General features: G+C 56.4%; 2 protein-coding genes across 2 annotated transcripts; both read right to left on the reverse strand.

Moving 5' to 3' along the window:
* Positions 1 to 4,118: 4,118 nt before the first annotated feature.
* ANKK1 (ankyrin repeat and kinase domain containing 1) lies at positions 4,119 to 14,178 on the reverse strand. Its single transcript, XM_063417792.1, has 8 exons — positions 12,647 to 14,178; positions 10,529 to 10,823; positions 10,024 to 10,175; positions 9,154 to 9,203; positions 8,914 to 9,069; positions 8,583 to 8,701; positions 7,674 to 7,719; positions 4,119 to 6,765 (listed from the first exon to the last, which is right to left on the reverse strand). The coding sequence occupies exons 1-8, from the start codon at positions 12,826 to 12,828 to the stop codon at positions 5,435 to 5,437; spliced, it is 2,331 nt and encodes a 776-aa protein (XP_063273862.1). The 5' UTR covers positions 12,829 to 14,178; the 3' UTR covers positions 4,119 to 5,434.
* A 4-nt stretch (positions 14,179 to 14,182) lies between these two features.
* LOC134561042 (transforming growth factor-beta receptor type 3-like protein) lies at positions 14,183 to 19,260 on the reverse strand. The gene is made up of 5 exons (XM_063417632.1): positions 19,218 to 19,260; positions 15,918 to 16,479; positions 15,364 to 15,520; positions 14,921 to 15,050; positions 14,183 to 14,420 (listed from the first exon to the last, which is right to left on the reverse strand). Exons 1-5 carry the CDS (start codon positions 19,258 to 19,260, stop codon positions 14,272 to 14,274), a joined length of 1,041 nt encoding a protein of 346 aa, XP_063273702.1. The 3' UTR covers positions 14,183 to 14,271.
* Between the last annotated feature and the right edge of the window lie 173 nt (positions 19,261 to 19,433).

Raw genomic sequence — 19,433 nt, forward strand, 5'->3', positions numbered from 1 at the left:
TTTGAAATTTCCCTCCTCGAATACAGCGAGGCCAGGCCCTGACCCAGATCTTCCAGGTGGATTCCAGGGCTGGAATCCTGACTGGGAGGTAAAAAAAGGTTGGAAAATAAGATTTTGGAGGCCTTTTCCAACATTAGTGATGCTGGGGGGCCAAGGAGATGCAGCAGGAAGCCCCAGGAGCTGTCCAAGACCCCCAAAATCACTTCAAAAGCAGCACTTCTCCAAGCACACCAGATTCCAGACAAATCCCACCTTTTCTCTGCTTTTCTCTCATGGTGGTTGTTGATTTCTCCCTTCCACTTTTTAATGTCTGAGCAGGCTCATGTCCTGTGGCACCTTCCAGCACTCCCTGGAGCAGAACACTGCTCAGCCAAAAGGAGCAGCACATGGGCAGCAAAGAGCCCCGCTCAGCTCTCCTGGGAGAAATCCTGCTGGGGCTCACAAAACAAAGCCTGAAACAAAATAAAACCAGGGCAGCCTCAGCAGAACCTTTTTGGCAGGCTGCAGTCTTTTCCAAGGCGAGAAAATTAATTCCCTGAATGCCTTGTAAAGATTTTTTTTCTTTTTTATTATTTTCCTGCTTGGAGCAGATATTAAGGGTTTGCCCAAAGAATGGCAATAAAACCTTGCTGGTGATAAGCAGGCTGCTGTGCCTTGCTGAGGAGCAGGCTGGTGCTGAAAGTGCCATGGAACGAGGCCAGAAATGCCCCAGACCTCAAATTCTGTCAAAGCCGAATTTTCTCAGTGTCTGTAATGTTTCCTTTTTATTTCTGAAGTAATGGCCTTGTAGCACAGCAGCAAACAAAGGCTCATTTTGAGCCCTCTTTGCAGCTAATTACTGCACTCCTGATTGCTGACCCCGGCCTGATGCTGCTCTCTGTAATTGCTCCAGATGGACTTGGAGTCTTTGATGGGATCTTCTCTACCCAGCACGGCTGGTGGGGGTTATTTATTTATTTTTATCCAGAAGAAATTCCCTCCAGGATGGGGCGTTCAGTCGTGTTCTCTGGCTTTCCTCCTGGATGATTTGGAGGTGATCTCTGTACCTGGGATTTTTTTAAAGGGAAATTCAGAGCAGGGATGTTCCAGGTTTCTGTTCCTCCCAGCACACTGCTGGGGCTGGCACCAATCCCAGATCCCAGGGTTCCATGACCCCCCAAACCCAGGGGCAGCAGATTTATGGCTCTGAACCTCTGGGTGCCCTGCTGTTCTTGCAGGAGGGATATAAATCTTTTCCCGGGCTTTGTTTGGGTACAAAAGATTTTTCCCCAAGGCCACAGAGGGTGTGAGGAGCACTGAATTGCCAAAACGAGAGCCTGGGCTGTGATACCTCCTCCCAAACTGTCCCCACTGAGCTGAACTCACCTCTCACTGCCGAGAACCTCAGGCTTTAAAAACAATCACTTTTGGGCTTGGCTTTGTGGGGTTTTTTTCCCCAAATAAGAGAAGGAGGCCAGCAGCAAATTGCACAGGAGAAGGGTTCCCTGCTGAGCTCTGAGCCAGAGGAGAGGAAAGCAGCAGCTGATCAGAAGATGTTGAACTTGCCGGGGATGAGCTGCCTGCCAGGAGGAAACAGCAAGTGCTCCTTGATTCCCAGTCAGGCCCCTGTTCCCATTATTCTAATGGAAGTGGAGCTCACACCTGCTCTGATGGAGCTGGGGGAGAGCTGCTTTGAGAGGTGAGAGTGTGATTTTAGGGCAAGGGAAGGGACAAAGCCCCTCCCTGGAGCTGGGGCGAGCACAGGGCAGCCCGGGAAGGGAGCAGGATGAATCCTGCCAGGATGGGGAGGGAGCAGGATGAATTCCACCAGCCTGGGAAGGGAGCAGGATGAATTCTGCCAGCCTGGGAAGGGAGCAGGATGAATTCCACCAGCCTGGGAAGGGAGCAGGATGAATTCCACCAGCCTGGGAAGGGAGCAGGATGAATTCCACCAGCCTGGGAAGGGAGCAGGATGAATTCCACCAGCCTGGGAAGGGAGCAGGATGAATTCCACCAGCCTGGGAAGGGAGCAGGATGAATTCCACCAGCCTGGGAAGGGAGCAGGATGAATTCCACCAGCCTGGGAAGGGAGCAGGATGAATCCTGCCAGGCTGGGAAGGGAGCAGGATGAATTCCACCAGCCTGGGAAGGGAGCAGGATGAATTCCACCAGCCTGGGAAGGGAGCAGGATGAATTCCACCAGCCTGGGAAGGGAGCAGGATGAATTCCACCAGCCTGGGAAGGGAGCAGGATGAATTCCACCAGCCTGGGAAGGGAGCAGGATGAATCCTGCCAGGATGGAGAGGGAGCAGGTTGAATTCTGACAGGATGGGGAGGGAGCAGGATGAATTCCACCAGCCTGGGAAGGGAGCAGGGTGAATTCCACCAGGCTGGGATGGGAGCAGGGTGAATTCCACCAGGCTGGGATGGGAGCAGGGTGAATTCCACCAGGCTGGGATGGGAGCAGGATGAATCCTGCAGCCCGGGAAGGGAGCAGGATGAATCCTGCCAGGCTGCAAGGCTGAGCAGGAGCCAGGCACGTCTCACACTGACGTCTGCCACAGCACAGAGCCTACAACCACCTCCTTGCAAGAAAAAGAAACACAGAGAATTCACTATTCCTTCTTACATTAAAATCACTGCCTCCTACATTCACATCATTGCTGTCAGAAACATCTTGATTTTCCACACCTAAGGGGCTATGGAAAAAAACAAGCATTTCTGCTAAAAATAAGGGGTTTTTTCCCCCCCCACAAGCTGTATTTATTCAGATCTCTTTTCCTCTAAAACACAGCATTATTTTAATTTTAATTTAATCCCGTATCTGCATAATTGCAGCACTGCCAAACAAACAAATCACAGTCGCTGGGAAGCAGGAGCAATGCAAAACCTGGATTTAAGCAACTTCATTTCCAAACATTTTCCTGTGAACATTCCCTCACGGAAGAGCCGCACTTCTCACTGAAATGTCCACGTTTTGATCACAACAAGCAGCTCCCCTTCACACGGATTTTACATCAGAGGATTTATATTGCAGTCAGATCCAGCGCTGAGAGAGCACTTAGGAAATCAGAGGCAGCCCCAGGTTTCACCCCTGGTGAAGCCACCCCCTGCTCCTGTTGATTTATTTCCCCTGGGTCTCTTGGTGTGCTGTTTGTGGAGAACACGGGCTCCTGAAAGTCACATCCATTTCCCATGGATGTCCTGGACAGAAATGATGGAGAGGGAATGCAGACAGCCCAAAGGACATCCCAGGATTTACAGAGCTCAGGGTGGCTCCAGCAGGGACCAGGGTGGAACAAGAGCAGCTTAAAGGAACCTTAAATTTCCCCCTCTGGTTTTCCATCTTAACCCAGGGACCAACCCAAACCATCCCGGGATTCTCTGAGGGTTTGGAAGGGCAAAGGGTTTGAAAATGTCCCCGTGGCTGAGGATGTCTGGAGCTGCTGCAGGACAGGGATGTTCAGGGCAGCACTCCAGAGAATTCCACAGAATTCCCTGCCAGAATCAGCAGCACTGCCCTGCTCACCCCGGCAGCTCTGCGTACCTTAAAACCACGATTTTTGAGGCATAAAGGTCAACATTTTGTACCTTTTTGAATCTAAACGAGCTGCTCAGGAGGTTTCTGCCCTGCTGCTGCCCTGCCAGGAGCTGCCTTGGCTGTGAACTTTGGCAGCTCTTGGGTAAGAACATGACATAATCAGCAGCAGAGTTATCAGCAGGGACAAAAGACTGACACGGAGTTGAAGAAGGGGAAAAAAGAAAGTGGGGGGATGGAGATCTACGAATAATTTTAGAAATAAGCTGCAAGTTGCACAGTCACAAAGCGGAGGCTGGAATGCACTTTTCCAGAGTTTGTAAAGACTCATTTAATTTCTATAGAAACTGAGCAGCAAACAGGTAATTTTCTCTGCAAATTGCTTCTATCACCTCTGGAACGCTCTGCAAGAGCAATGTATTTCCCTCGTGTCTTCTTAATCCCCTGTTATTTTCATTATAAATTTAATTAAGCTCTTGTAGAGAACATTCCATGACATACGAGCTGAGTTTTGTTTTTCTGCTGGAGCGGGGACAGAAAGGAGCTGCTGAATTATGTGGCAATTGGGTTTCTTTTTTCTGGGTAAATATTTCAAATGACACCGAGCAGGGGAGACATTTGCTGAATCAATACAGCTGAAGCTGAGGGAAGGAGCTGCATAGGAAGGTCTGAGCATCCCAAGAATTCCTCCCAGCCAGGCCTTTGCTCCATGGACAAAATCAGGGAATATCAAGAGCAGGTAATCAGGGAAATGCCAAGCTTTTTTTGATTTTTTTTTTGTGATAGCAATAAAAAAGTCACTTTTTTTACATTCCCTGCAACCCAAAATGTCACCAGCATTTCATTTCATAACCTGCCCAGCTCCCCACTTCACCAATGGCAAATGTTAAAAATGAATCATTTCATTACAATTTATTTTAAATTATATCTGAAGGCTTTGGTGCCAAAGCATAGCGAGAAACTGGATTTGAACACTTTGAATACAAGACATATCAATACTTGAAGTTAATATAAAATGAAAACGATATTAGTAGAGGTTGATATTAGTAGAGGGCTTTTTAACCCCTCTTTTTAACCCATTTAATCTGATGTTATCAGGCAGTAACAGCTCCCCTGCAGAGCTGGGGTTGTTTGTTTCTATTTCAGCCTCCTCCCAGCTCGGGGCCATGACAAGTGATCCTCCCACCAGGCACGCTGGGGATGCTCAGGAGTCACAGCAGTGCTGCTCACTGTCACAGGGGAATCAAAGCCACCAGAAGATGTTTTTCACAGGGGTGATCAAGCTCTGGAACACGTTTCTGAAGGAAACCAGGAATTATTCTCCCCCCAGGGACACGACTCGAACCTTGACCTGCAAGCAGCCAGATCTGGTGTGTGATTATTCTGGAATTTCTGCTCCCTGTGCTGCATCCATTTCAATACTCTCTAGCAGTGATTATTCCTTCCTGCCTCGTTTTATTTGATTCTTGTTACAGAAAGGAGATGTCAGGAAATCTGACACATTGCTGTGCCAGCAGCAGGTGAGAATCTCACGATTCAATTCCCACCTGTGCCAGGGCCATTTTACACCAATTTTCTCTGTAGGAAAACATGGAATAAAAGCAATAAAAGCTGTGTGTGTGCTGTGCACAGCTTCAGCACTGCCTGCGTGAGCAGGGGCTGCACAAATCCCTGCTCAGGAAGGATTCAGTAGGAAAGCACTGCCTGAAGTATCACCAAGCCAAAACGTTCTACGAGCTCGGAAAAGAACTTGTCAATAACTTCATTTTCTTTCACTCTCTTGGTGTTCGTGCTTAGAAACTTCCATTTAAAAAGGAGAAATATTTTCCTGTAATCAGCAGGTGACAGCACGAGGGGCTTTAAGGCACCACAGCTGACATGGGAAAGCTCAAGGTGGAAACTCCAGAGCCAATGAATTCACAGATCTGTCCTCCCTGGGAAAAGCCTGGGAGCCCTGGCATCGTTCAGAGCCCTGCTCCCGGGTTTGTTTTCCCTGCCCCGGAGCAGGGTGATGATGTTCTCCCGCTGGTGCCTCACTGCCAGCTGCAGGGCCGTGCACCCCGTGATGTCCTCCACGTCCAGCAGCGCCCCTGCCTTCAGCAGCGTCTTGATGATGGCCATGTTGCCCTTGAGCACCGCCAGGTGCAGCGGGGTCCAGCCCACCTTGTTCCTGGCGTTGACGTCGGCCTGGCACTCCAGGAGGTTGATGACGCTGAGGAAGGAGCCCCTGAGCACGGCGAAGTGCAGGGGGGCCCAGTGGGCCCTCTCGGCCGTGTTGGGGTCGGCCCCGCAGCGCAGCAGCTCGCTGACCACCGGCTCGTCCCCGTAGCGCGTGGCCAGGTGCAGCGGCGTCCAGTCCATGCCGCCCTTGGCGTCCAGCCGGGCGCGGCTGCCCTTCAGCAGCCGGATGATCTCGATGTGGCCCTTGAAGGAGGCCAGGTGCAGCGGGGTCCAGCCTTTGTCCGTCCTCAGCTCCACGTTGGCCCCGTATTTGATGAGCTTCTCGCAGATCAGGTACTTGCCCCTGACCACGGCCAGGTGCAGGGCGCTGTAGTGGTTCTGGTCCAGGCTGTTGACGGAGATCCCGTTCTTCAGCAGGTACTGCACCACCCGGAACTTGCCCCTCTCCACGGCCACGTGCAGCGGCGTCCTGAGGTTCTTCTGCTTCCTCTCCAGGTCGGCCCCCTGGCTGGCCAGCAGCTTGACCAGGCCCACGTGCCCGAAGCAGGCGGCCACGTGCAGGGCGGTCTTGCCGTCCACCTCCTGCGTGTTGGCGTCGGCCTGGCGGGACAGCAGCACCCGCGCCACGTTCTCAAAGTTGTTCTGGGCCGCCAGGTGCAGCGGGGTCCATCCGTCGCGCTCCTGGGCGTCGGCGCGGGCCTGGTGGTCCAGCAGCAGCCGCACGGTCCTGTCGTCGCCGTGCTGGGCGGCGAAGTGCAGCGGGGTCCAGCCGTCGTCGTCGGCCGCGTCGACGCGGGCGCCGTGGCGGATGAGCAGGGCGCAGAGCTCGGGCAGGCGCCGCTGCACGGCCAGCAGCAGCGGGGTGCAGCCGCCGCCCGCCGCGGCGTTGGCGCTGGCCCCGCAGCCCAGCAGGACGCGCGCCCTGCCCGCGTTGCCCTGCAGCACGGCCAGGTGCAGCGGGGTCAGGCCGTGCTCCTGCGCCCTGCACGGCTCCTCGGGCGCCAGCGGCTCGGGGATCACGGCCTGCCTGTGCGGAGGTGGGGCGGGAACCTTCTGGTTGTCCTTTCCTAAAGGAAGGGACGCAAAACCAGGGAGGAAAATGGTGAAAAACTCCCAAGAAGGGAGGGATGTTGGAGCCCTGGGAGCTGAGGGTTTCAGGCTTTCTGTGCTGACCCTCAAACACTGCATTGACCTGAGGCCGTGGAACAGCTTCCGAAATTTAGTGACAGCACTGGGATTGTGGGTGTGGAGTTTGAATAGAATTGTGTAATATCACAGGGTGCAAAACTTAGGATTTAAGGTTTTAGTATATAGTAATGTATATAAAGAAATATTGAGGATTTGGGGCATTGGCTCAGTTCTTCTTTCACCTTCTTCCTGGGTTTGGGAGGTTTTTTGTAATTGGGTGAAAGGGCCCGCACTGCGGGCCACGGGGGGTTGGTTATTGGGTTAAAAGTAAAAATGATTTAGGTGTCATCTCATTATTGGACAATTAGCGCTTAAAAAAACACAGAAAGAGTTAGAGACAAGACCAGTCTTCACCTTGATAGCTACAGCTCACAACTCGTGCTGTAGATAAGAATTAATAAATATCTGAATCGGAATATAAAACTACATCTCCCATGCCTTAATCCCAGCTCTAACCGAAGACAAGAAGATAAAACCCCACATTTTAATGGTGCCCCGTGTGAAGATCAAACTCACGACCTTCAGAGAGGGAGAGCTTTTGACTCTTTGTAGAATGACACGAAATGAAGTAATTTGGGAGATAAGAAATGTAAAATAAGGCCAGACATGCTCTGGGACATTTGGTGTCTCTCTCTCACAGTATCTATTTCCTGATAGTTCATTTTCCTTAACTTAAAATGTCACCCACGTGAGGAAAACCTTATGAGCCACATCATTCTACAACAAAATTGACAACTTTTATAGCTTCTCCTAAAATTTTCAATTCTAAAGCCAGTCCCCTACTTACCCCCACTCCTGGGGTCTCGGGGGAAGGTGAACTCCTCTTTGTCACTCTTGTTTTCAGAAAGGAGGAAAGAAAAAGGGTCAGACAAAATGTTTATTTGCATTCTGTAATGTTTGCACAAAGTGCTTTGCTGCTGCTCTGCAGTTTTGTGTCATCATTTGAGAGTTTTTTATCCAATTCTGGTTTTGCACCCGAAACTCAGCTAAGCCAATCACGACACAGCAGGAATGGGGAGCCTGAAGATGATCTCTGGATATCCATGAGCTTTTCCTCCTTGAGCTCATTTGCTCTCAAACAAACACACACTTATTCCACTTCCTAACTGCATGGAGCATCCCAAAATTACTTCCTTTGTTGTTTAGGGACCCCCAAGCCCCCACCTCTTCAGGCCCCTGGTTTCTTGCACAGCTTGGCAAAACCCTCTAAATACCAATTCCCAACTCCTATCTCTGCCTGTTTTCTCGACATAATTACTGCAGTAGCTGGGATTACATTGTGACTATCCAGAAGCCTGATTTTTTTTTTCTTAGCCAGAGAAACACGGGAATTTAAAACTATTTTTTTTATTTCTGCAAGAGTTATTCAAACTGTAACATCCTCAGTTTTGTGCCATGAACAGAACCCTGTGATTCTGTGTTTTCTTGAGTTTCTTTTAGTGACTGAAGCCACCATGATAAACCCACTTCACCTGAGCAGGTCCACAAAAGGGTTTTCCTCTTGGACTATTTGTCATTTAGCGCATTTGTTAATTAATTTGCAAGTGTCCTATCCCCATAAATGAATTACAGAGGCACAAGCTGTGCACACACCCTGCGAGGGTGCTGAGGTGCACCTTTGGGAGGGGAAGCAGCCTCAGGATCTGCTCAGAACAAGGAGCAGACCCGGTGGAGTTTCCTGGGGGGTTCTCCTCACCTGCTGGCTCCTGGGGATGGCCGGTTTGTGGGACATCTTCCTGACCAGGCGCTCGTTCTCGGGGTCCTGCACCAGGCTCTGGATCAGTGCCAGCAGCACGTCTGTCTCCACGGGGATATCTGCCAGGGCAGGGCAGCTCAGCCGTGCAGGCTGCCCGGGGCTCCAGGGCCAGGCACGACCCCCGTGGGAAGGGAGGGAAAAGGGACGGAGGGGACGTGTGGCAGCCAAAGGGCACCGAGCTGGCAAAGCTCAGAGACAAAGCTGGGAGAACTGGACACAAACTGGTCACCCCACGGGGCTGTCCCTTGGCTAATCCACACCCCAGCCCCACCTGCAAAGCTGGGCCTCTGCTTGGGGTCCTGGTCCCAGCACCTCTTCATCAGGTCGAGCATCTGGTGGCACTCCCCGGGCCAGTCGTCCCTGACCAGCTCCAGCCCCGGCCTCTTGCCCGCTGCCACCTTCACGATGATGGCCATCATGTTGGCCCCTGGGAAAAGCCAGCACTCCCTGGGTGTTTCCCCTGGGAAAAGGGCTGGAATGAGCATTCCAGAGGGGCAGGGCTTGCGTTTACCTGCGTAAGGTTTCTTCTGCATGAGGACCTCCCAGATGACGATCCCGAAGCTGCGGGAGAGGAGAGGCCGTGAGCACCTGGACATTAAATGCACAAACTGCTTCTGTCTCCCCGAGGAATGGGAAGATCAGGAAGGAAGTTCCTCAGGAGGGAAAGATTTCATCCCCCAGAGCAGAAGGATTTCATCCCCCAGGCCAAAAGGGTCAGGCCTTATGATCCTGCCCCATTAAGAGTGGGGTCGCTCCAAAGGGTCTGTGCAGTGAAGGAGTGGCTTGGAGCCTCTCCTGTCAAAGTCAGGCTCTCAGTGCCTCTTTTCCACTTTATTCACTTTGGGTTTTAAAGCCCTTGGCTCCTGCAAGTTCCTGTGGCCATACAAATCCTCCTTTCCCTCTTGCCTTGGGTTACTCCGTGCTGTAAATGCCAAGGAGCTGAGCAATTTCCAGACATGGACGTGGAGCTCGTGTGGATGTTCTGCAAAGCTCCTTGTCCAAGAGGACAAAAGCCCAGCTGAAATCTCATCCCCACCTGCCCCTGACCAAAGTGAAGCTGAGCTCTGGGGCAGATAAACAAACATTGAAATTTTAAAATCAGTCTCAGCGGTGACTGATGAAAGAGCAGCACGGGCAGTCCTGGGCTCTGTCTCACTCGTTTTTACAGGAACAGGGTGTGATGGCACCTGGGGCAATGCAGCCTGCAGCTCCCTGGGAGGGTGCACTGGGCTGATGATTACCCACAGAGAATCCCCTCCCTCCCAGTCTCCACCACTGAGGTCGAGGCACCCCAGAAAACCAGAATTTAAACAAACTGAGCCCCCTTGCTGCGTGCCAGAGCCCCTGAGGGACACCCCGAGGGCCCTGGGACACCCCTCACCTGTACACATCGTACTTGATCCCCGGGGGTTTGCAGTTCTGCAGGAACATTTCGGGGGGGATGTAGCTCAGGGTGCCCCTCAGGGCTGAGCTCTCGATGTACTGCATCCTGCTGGACTGCTCCATCCACTTGGACAGCCCAAAGTCGGAGATCTGCAAGCAGAAGCAGGGAAACTGCCCCAAAATGCTCACCCCAGCCCTCCTGCTGTCACCTGGACATTCCTCCATCCTTTGGGATCAGGGACACACGAGGTGTGAGCAGCTGGGACTTGATAAAAACCTGACAGGCTGCAGCCCCTGACCCTGCTGGAGCCCTGAGCTCTCCGTGCTGGCCCAGACTCCCTCACACTCCTGAGAAATCCATGTAATGTGTAATTTCCTCACCAGCTGCTTGTCAAACTCCCCCCAGGCCAATCCTTCATGCAGTGTTCCTGAAAAACCTGATTTACTGGGACTGGGGGGCAGAAATAACCTGGCTGTCACTTGAGGAATGGCAGAGGCTGTACCTTGACGTGCATGTTCCCATCCAGGAGGACATTCCCTGGCTTCAGGTCCAGGTGCAGCAGAGGGGGGCTCATGCTGTGCAGGAAATTCATGGCCAGGCCCATCTCGTGGATCACGCGGAATTTCAGCTGCCAGGACATTCTGTGGGTGGGGAGGATTCTCTCCAAGGACCCCCTGGCCATGTACTCCATCACTATCCCCAGGGGGCTGTTGCACACCCCGTAGATGGTGACAATGTGCTGGAATTTGATTTTCTCCATCTTGCTCGCCTCCTCCATTAGACAGTTCATGCTGGTCCTGGAAAATTGAGAAGAAAAAATAAAAAATACAGCGGGAGCAAGACATTTTATCAGTTGTTTCACAGGCTCAGTAGCTCTGTAGTAATTTAGTGATACCCAGCCTTTCTGAGCACTGCCTACCCCAAAACAATTCACCCCAAATTCCCCCTTGAGCTGATGATAATGCTGACATACAGTGATCTTCTGCAGACTGAAATCTGCCACGGAAGGAGCTGTGACTTCTCAAAACCAGCTGAGTTTTATTTGGGCAAAATCAGCCACCACAGGGAAAGAGATGAAAAGCCTGCACTTATTTCAGTCCTTAGCAGTGGGGACAGAGAGCCTGCGCTTGTCACACTGAGATGGCTTTGGAGTGCCACAGGGCAGGGCTGGATGGGAGGCTGGGCAGGAAGGGAGGAGGGTGGGATACCCTGGGAGGGTGGGGAGGGCCTGGGATGGAATTCCCAGAGGCTGCCCCATCCCTGGGAATGTCCAAGGCCAGGCTGGAGCAGCCTGGGATGGTGGAGGACGCCCCTGGCCACGGCAGGGCAGGGATGGAATGAGCTTTAGGGCTCCTCCCAGCCCAAACCAGTCTGTGATCCCATGGAATTCCTGGTGTTTCCCTGGCAGCAGGATGCCAGGGGCAGGCACAGCCCCGTGTCTCTGCTGCAGCCCCACCTGTGCCTGCAGCTCCTGTCCCTGGGCACGGTGACTCTGCTCCCAGGGGGAGCCCAGCTCTGGCAGACCTGTTCCTCCAAATTCCCCGAGGTTTCACCTCTCCCGACCTGCTGAACGGGTTTGGGGTGCCCGGGGCGCTGCGGGAGCAGCCGAGCAGCAAAGTGCCAGGAGTGCCTTTAAAAAGCACACCCTGGGAATGGGGCTGAGCCGCCAGCAATGAGGCCAGGCCAGAAATTCATCTAAAATGGTTCAGCCAAGCAAAATCTGCCACCAGGCCTCCTCTAGCAGGCTCCTCACAGGGAGATCTACCCGTGGCTCGAGGAATCTCGGGTATTTTATTCCAATTGATAAGACACAGAAGTAAAACTGATTATTTGACTCTTCCCCCCGCCCCCAAACGAGAATAAAATGCAAATGTAAACTCTGCAGAGCAAACTGAGGACAGTCCCTGCTCAGCCTGAGGTCAGTTATTGTCAGTAACAAGAAATCACACCAGATGAGATTTTTATCCAGCCAGGGTCCTTCCAAATTGAAAGTAATAAAATTTTCAATTAAATAACTCCATCAGCTCTGCTGTTTTCCCATCAGCTGTGCCCGTATTGGATGTGTTATCAGCAGTGGCTGTGATTGCCTGGCCCTGCTCCATCTCCACACACAAGGTGGGCACCAGGAGAGTCTCTGCAGGTGAGGGACAGAGCAGGGAGCAGAGGGGAGCTGCAGGTGCAGCACGGAGAGGAAAGAGATGTCTGGAGGCTACGGGAGCAGGGCAGCAAAAGCAGCTGTAAATCCTCAGCCCCACACCTTTAAACCTGGGGGTTTTGGTGATTAATTCAGTTTGATTGATACACATCAGCCCCAATGTCCAGAGCAAGCTGCAAATGAGCCACCAGGAGCTTTTATCTGTGTTTAACCAGCCCCAGGTTTCAGCCCTGTTCTGCTGCCCGTGTTCCCTGTGTCCCTTTGCTCATCCACAAACAGGACAGGGCAAGGCAGAACCCAGAGCACCTTTGGGTACCCAACCCTCACCTTCCAGAGCAGCAGAAACTCTTCCCTGAAGAGTTTTATCCCCAAACCCATCCTGGGAAGGATCCAGATCCAAATCCACCCAGACCCATCCTGCTGGGATGGCCAGAGCAGAGCAGGACAGAGCAGAGCAGGGGTTACCTGTCCACGCTGGAGTCCTGCAGCAGGAACGGGGAGCACTTCACTGCATAGACCGTCCTCCACCTCCTGTGCTTCACCTGGTACACGTGGCCGAAGCCCCCGCTGGCCACCCGCACCCAGTCATCCTCGAAATCCTCCCTGCTGAACACGGTCAGGCTGCCCAGGGGCCGCTCCGCGCCCATGGCACAGCCGGAGCCTGCTCTGCGCTGGGGACGCACACGGGAGCTGCTCCTGCCCTGCCCAGGGAGGTGGGGACTCACCTGAGGGCAGCCCTGATCCGCCAGGAGGTGGATCCTCAGTGTCACTGCACCCTCAGTGCATACAAATAATAATTAGCACCGCTGCAGGTTAATTGTCTCACTGCCAGGAAGCCTTGGCCTGGGATTTTTAGTTCTGTAACAGAATCTTGAAGAAATCCTTGGAGGAAGCCTGACCCAGGTGGAAATGTGAGTTATTCCTGTTGCACTGACATGAGGGGCTCTGGCAGTGGACTCCCTTCTTTTAAGGAAAGAAAGAATGGAAAAAAAAAAAAAAAAAAAAAAAAAAAAAAAAAAAAAAAAAAGAAAGAAGGAAAAAAAAGCAGCCCAGGCTGTGCAGCCTTTTGGGGAGAAAAAATCCCAATTAGAAGGTGACTGCTGCCAATTCCTGGCACTCCCCAGGAGCTGCCCACTTGGATTGATGCCCTGCTCCCCTCTCCTCCCGCCTGCCAACACAGTTTTGGAGCTGAGGACAAGGACGACAGGCACAGACCAGACAAACACTGCCATGCTCAGGTTTATTAGAGTTCAGCAGGAGGGGAGGCACTGGGGGAACACTCAGGCCGTGGCTCCTCTCCCTCCCCACACCCCCAGGTGCATCTCTGGGCCAGCAGCTCGGGACTGTTCCAGCCGTGGGGGCAGGAGCAGCAGGAGCCCTTTCCCCAGGGCATTCCAGCAGATCCCAGTCTGCTGCTGGAGCTCTCTGACCCTCACTGGGGACTGGGAGAAAACAGCAGCGGGACTGAAGGGAAAGGAGGAAGGGGTTTGGCTCCTCAGAGATGAGAAAAGCTGTAAAGCCGAGGGGACACAGCTCTGGGGCTCCTGGGTGCTGTCCACACGCCCGGTTCCATCATTGTCCCCACCACGGTGGCAGGCTGCAGGGCACTGGAGCTTCCTCTGCCCCTGATCCCCTCTCTGCTCCCATTCCCGTGCCCAGCCCGTGCTGGCTGCCAGCTCTGCTGTCCCTGGAGCTCTGCAAGGATTCCCCGTCTGCCCTGCAGCCCCTGGAGCGGCTGATGCGGAGGGAAAGAGAGGCAGGACAGGCAGGCTGGGAGCAGAGCTGGCACCTCCTGGCTCAGCAGGAGCTCTACAGAAGCGAAGCGAATCCAGCAGCTCCTCTGGCGGCCGGGGGAGCTGCGGGAGCTGCAGGAGCTGCAAGAGCTGCTGGAGATGCAGGAGCTGCAGGAGCTGCAGGAGCTGCTGGAGCTGCAGGAGCTGCGGGAGATGCTGGAGCTGCGGGAGCTGCTGGAGCTGCGGGAGCTGCGGGAGCCGCGGGAGCTGCTGGAGCTGCGGGAGCTGCTGGAGCTGCTGGAGCTGCGGGAGCTGCGGGAGCTGCGGGAGCTGCGGGAGCTGCGGGAGCTGCAGGGATCACAGCCCGCGGAGCTCTCCGGGCGGGGGATGCGGGCCGGGCTTGGCTCCGTGCCGGCGGCGCAGCCACAGCCCCGGGACAGCGGCGCCCAGGGCAGCGCAGGCAGCGAGCCCGGCCAGCAGCAGCGGGGACACGGCGGGAGCGGCACCTGGGCACAGAGAGAGAGAGAGCCCGGCGGTGAGAAATGCTCTGTGCACAGCAAATGCAGACACGGGCAGCTGGGGATGCTGCCAGTGGGGTTTGAGGAGTCTCTCGTGTTTTACCAGCTCAGTGTCACTCTTTTCTAATAGCTGTAAACATTAATTAACATTAACCAGCTGCTGTATTTCACCTATGACCTGTGGCCAACCTCATTCTGCAGCAAACGCTGCAATTCTTTACAGACAGAAAATTTTGTGTCTCGTTTTTCTCCCCTTTCCTCCTCCTCCAGTTCCTCCCCAGGGCTCATCTGGCTGTGTCTCCTGAGCTCTGGTGGATGTGACACTGATTACCCCCCATGTCTGGGATTTAGGGAGGCCAAAGCAAAGGTGAGGAGTTGTTGGGATATAATCCAATCAAAAAAAGTTATTAAAAACGTGCTGGTTTTCCTGCGGCAGGAAAAGCTGACCAAAATCCTCTGCAAGAGAAATAAAACCAGGAGAGCCCCACCTTCCACTGGTTTGTGCAGAAAGCTGTTGTTCATCCTCCAGACAGGCCCGAGGGACACCAGGTTGTGCAGGTTTCCATGGCTGGTCCTGTCACTGGGCTGGGGAAGGGGCTCCACACCTTCCAAGCAGCCCTGGGAAAGACATGGAAAACCCCTGGAAGTGTCCTGAACAGAACCCCCTGCCCTGGGGCCCGGCTCTGCTCAGTGTTTTCCACCTCTGCTGTCATTCCAGAGGGTGAATTGCCAGCCCTGGGACCAGCACATATGCAAATCTTTATTCCCTAATTCCCCTTTTTTAGGGATTACCAGCCATTGCCACCCTTAACTCCTCTCCTGGGCTTTACCACAGGACTGGGTGGCCACGGGGTGACCTTGGCGTGAGCCGGGTCTGGGTGGGAGCAGCAGAGCCCTGCTGGGAGCTGCGGGGACAGAGACCCCTCAGTACCTGCTCACAGCCCGGCTGGCCCGGCAGGCACACCCCCAGCTGGCAGTGCAGGTAGGCCACGGAGCGGTTCAGCATCTGGAACAGCTGGATGGAGAAGCTGGCGGCCCTGGAGCTGCCGCCCTGCAGCAGCTGGATGTGCCCGCACTCCGAGGGCAGCCTGGAGGGACAAACACAGCTCCAATCCCGGCTCTCCCTGGCACAGCTCTGCTCAAACTCCATCCCACGGCCCGGCACCCTCATGCCAGGGGCAGGACAATCCCCGCTCCATCGGCGTTCCGAGGGCAGCAGGGCTGTTTGGGGAGATTGCTTTTCTTGCAGAGTGCCAATGGAGCCCTGAGCTGCTGGGACACACATCCCACACCCCAGCGGCTTCACAAACCCCAGCAATGAATCCTGCAGCAGGCAGGGGAGGCTGGGGCTGTGGCACAGCCCTGGCACCCCTGCCCTGCTGTGCCCCGGGATGTGCCTGCCCGCCTGTGACAGCGCCCGGGGGGAGCAGGGGGGTTTGTTTGGGTTTATTTCCATAAATCCCAAACGAAGAGAGGTTTTCCCACCTGTGGAAGAGGCAGCACTGGGCCCCCGCAGCCCCGGGGCTGGCAGAGGGGGACACGCAGCACGAGTGGAGCTGCAGCAGGGCCTGGCTGCTGTTGCTCTGCAGGGCCACCAGAGCCAGGAGCGTGTCCTGGGAGGGCTGGGGCACCCCGGGGACCCCGGGGGCCGCGTCCCCCGCAGGGCTCAGGCTCAGCCGCACCGAGTGGTTCCCGGAGCCGCAGGAGTCGCTCACGACTGCAAGGCTGGGGAAAAAGGCAGAAAAAGGGCTCAGATGGACCCAGCCGGGCTGCGGCAGCAGCGACACCCAAAGCCGGCAGCCGGGGGTACTTGCCCGTCCAGCACGGGCGCGTCCGAGCGCAGCCCGCTCCGCTGGTGCCGCTGGCTCCGCAGCGCTCCGGGCGCCGGTGTCACCGCTGTCCCCGAGCCTTCGGCCGCTCCCTCCGTCACCTCCCGGGTCCTGCCCTGCTCCTCCGCCTCCTCCGTGCTCAGCAGCGGCCCCCGGGCCGGGGCAGTGCCCGCAGGGCTCCCGGGGGGCACCTGGGTGAGGCCCCCGGCCGGGAGCAGCTCGGCAGCGGGCTCATTAGTGCCCTCATTAACGGAGTCATTAGCAGGGACCGGAGCTGCTGTGGCGCTGCGGGGCCGGGCAGCAAGGCCAGGGCTGGAGTGACCAGTGCCCAGTGCCAGGACATCCCCCGCCAGAGGGTGGGGTGTGTGGTCCAGAGAGTGGGATATGTTCTCCAGAGGGTGGGATATGTTTTCCAGAGGGTGGGATACATTCTCCAGAGGGTGGGATATGTTCTCCAGAGGGTGGGATACATTCTCCAGAGGGTGGGATAGGTTCTCCAGAGGGTGGGATACCTCCTCCAGCTGGTGGAATACATTCTCCAGAGAGCTGGACACCTCCTCCAGAGGGTTGGATAGGTTCTCCAGAGGGTAGGATATCTCCTCCAAAGGGTGGAATACATTCTCCAGAGGGTGGGATATGTTCTCCAGAGGGTGGGATATGTTCTCCAGAGGGTGGGATGTGTTCTCCAGTGGGTGGGATATGTTCTCCAGAGGTTGGAACATCTCCAGAGGGTGGGATATGTTCTCCAGAGGGTGGGATGTGTTCTCCAGTGGGTGGGATATGTTCTCCAGAGGTTGGAACATCTCCAGAGGGTGGGATATGTTCTCCAGAGGGTGGGATATGTTCTCCAGAGGGTGGGATATGTTCTCCAGAGGGTGGGATGTGTTCTCCAGAGGTTGGAACATCTCCAGAGGGAGGGATACTTTCTCCAGAGGGTGGGACACCTCCTCCAGCAGGGGTCTGGGTGATGCCGGGTGTGCAGCAGACAGGGGTGCCTGAGTGTGTGGCTGCCTGCTGGGGGCTGCCTCTCCCCTTGCTGCCCCCTCCCTGTTCCCCAGCGCTGCAGGGAGCAGCCCTGAGGAGCTCTGCAGCACGTGTGGGTCAGGCTGCAGGGCTGGGGCTGCCAGCTGAGGCAGCTCCCTGCCCTGGGGCACAGCAGGGACTCCGGGACCCTCGGCTGCAGGGAGAGGGGTCCCCGCTGCTGCTGCAGCCTGGGCTGAGCCCCGTGTGGGTCTGGGGTGTCCCTGCAGGGCGGTGACAGGGGCTGGGGACACAGCAGCCTGGGCTGAGCCCTGTGAGGGTCTGGGGTGTCCCTGCAGGGCGGTGGCAGGGGACAGAGCAGCCAGGGCTGGGTCCCCTGTGGGTCTGGGGTGTCCCTGCGGGGCGGTGACAGGGGCTGGGGACACAGCAGCCTGGGCTGAGCCCTGTGTGTGTCTGGGGTGTCCCTGCAGGGTGGTGACAGTGGCAGTGACAGGGGACACAGCAGCAGTGGCAGGGGACACAGCAGCCTGGGCTGCAGCCGAGGCCAGCCGGCTCCCCAGGGCTGCTGAGGGTTGCTGTGCTGTCCCTGGGTGGGACACGGCCGGTGGGCACACGCTGCTCCCCAGGGATCCAGCAGCTCCTGCTTTCCCTGCACTGGTGCTGGTCTCAGCTGGCCTCGTGCTTTGTCCCGTGCTGGCCCGGGAGAGGAGCTCAGCAGGGGCAGGGACAGGGGCAGGAGGGCTGGCAGCCATCCCTGCAGGGGTCCCCACAGCCGGAGCTCTCCCGGGAATCGCTGTCTGCCCTTGGACCTCTGTGGAGAACGGAGCCTGCCCCGGTGCTGGTCTCGGTGTGGTTACCAAGGGCTGGGGCACACTGGGGGTGAGCTGCAGCTCCAGGAATTGAGTGAGACGAGGTTTTCCAGCAGGGAGGGGGCTCTGAGCTGCTGTGGCAGGCACAGGGACCCCAGGCCGGGCTGTGCTGCCCACCCCGGGCTCGCTGTGCTGGTTCGTAGCTGGAAGCACCGAGGAGGTGCTGGGAACACCTGGAGATGGCAGCAGCTCGGGGCCTGGGAGCCTGGGAGGGGTGGGCTGCAGGGGCTGGGGGCTGGGGAGGGCCCTGGGCAGGGCTCTGGGGGGCAAACACCCCGTGCAGGGGGCACGGGCTGGGCTGGGGGTGGGCACTGAGCCCACCTGCCCCGCAGCCCCAGCGCTGCCCCCGGGCTGGGCAAGCTCTGGGGAGCCAGGGGGGCCCTTTGTGGGCAGGAAAGGAGCTCCAGATGAAGATTGTGGCGTTTCAGTGGTGAAAAACACTTTGGGGGAAGGCTGGAGGCTCTGAGTGGACACCGGCTCTGGTGGCACAGGGGAGGTGCCAGGCTCTGCCGGCAGGGAAAGCAAAGCAGAGCCCTGGGGATGGGGAGCAGGAATCTGCATCTCCTCGGGCAGCCCGGGCACGGTCTGCACTGTGGGGCTCATCCCTGGCTCCAGCACATGACCTGGGGCTGAAGTGACAGCTGGGGACAAGTCCCTGAGGGCTGCAGGACGAGCTGGCACTGGCTCAGAAGTGACTCCTGCCCCCTCTGCCCACTTGGACAGAGCAGTTCCAGGTCCCACAGACCTGCCAGGGGGAAAAGAGGGGCTGGAGCTCGCTGGGGTGCCCTGGCTGCTGCCAGCTGTGCCCACAGCTGTGCCCAGGGCAGGGGAGGGCAGCCCCTGGGGCAGTGCTGTGCCCCCGGGCAGCAGCACGAACACGGGCCTGACCAGCACCACGCTGGCAGGGCTCAGGGGCAGCTCTGCCAGCCCCGGGGAGCTGTGAGCTGCCAGGACCTGCTGGATGGAAAGCAGCCCCCCAAGGCTGGAGTTTGGGAATGCTGCGGGGAGGGGGGAGTCCTGCAGGGGCTGCAGGCAGAGCAAGCCATCAGCGCCCTTCAGCACAAAGGAGAGGAGTGGGGACGAGGGCAGCACGGCCGGGGCGTCACCGCTGCCTGTGCTCAGGTGCTCGGCAGCTGCATCCAGGGACATCCTCAAGTGCTGCCCCAGGGCCTGTGCCAGGGCTGCTGGCACCTCACGGGGCGCCCCTGGAGCAGGACGGGCTGTGCTGGAGCTGGGATGGGCACGGGAGGAGGGCAGGGCAGGAGCCCCCAGGCTGGTGGGGCTGGCAGGGACAAGGCTGGGAAGGGGAAGGGGAACTGCCT

The sequence above is a fragment of the Prinia subflava genome, chromosome 22 (assembly GCF_021018805.1).
Source record: "Prinia subflava isolate CZ2003 ecotype Zambia chromosome 22, Cam_Psub_1.2, whole genome shotgun sequence".
NCBI lineage: Eukaryota > Metazoa > Chordata > Aves > Passeriformes > Cisticolidae > Prinia > Prinia subflava.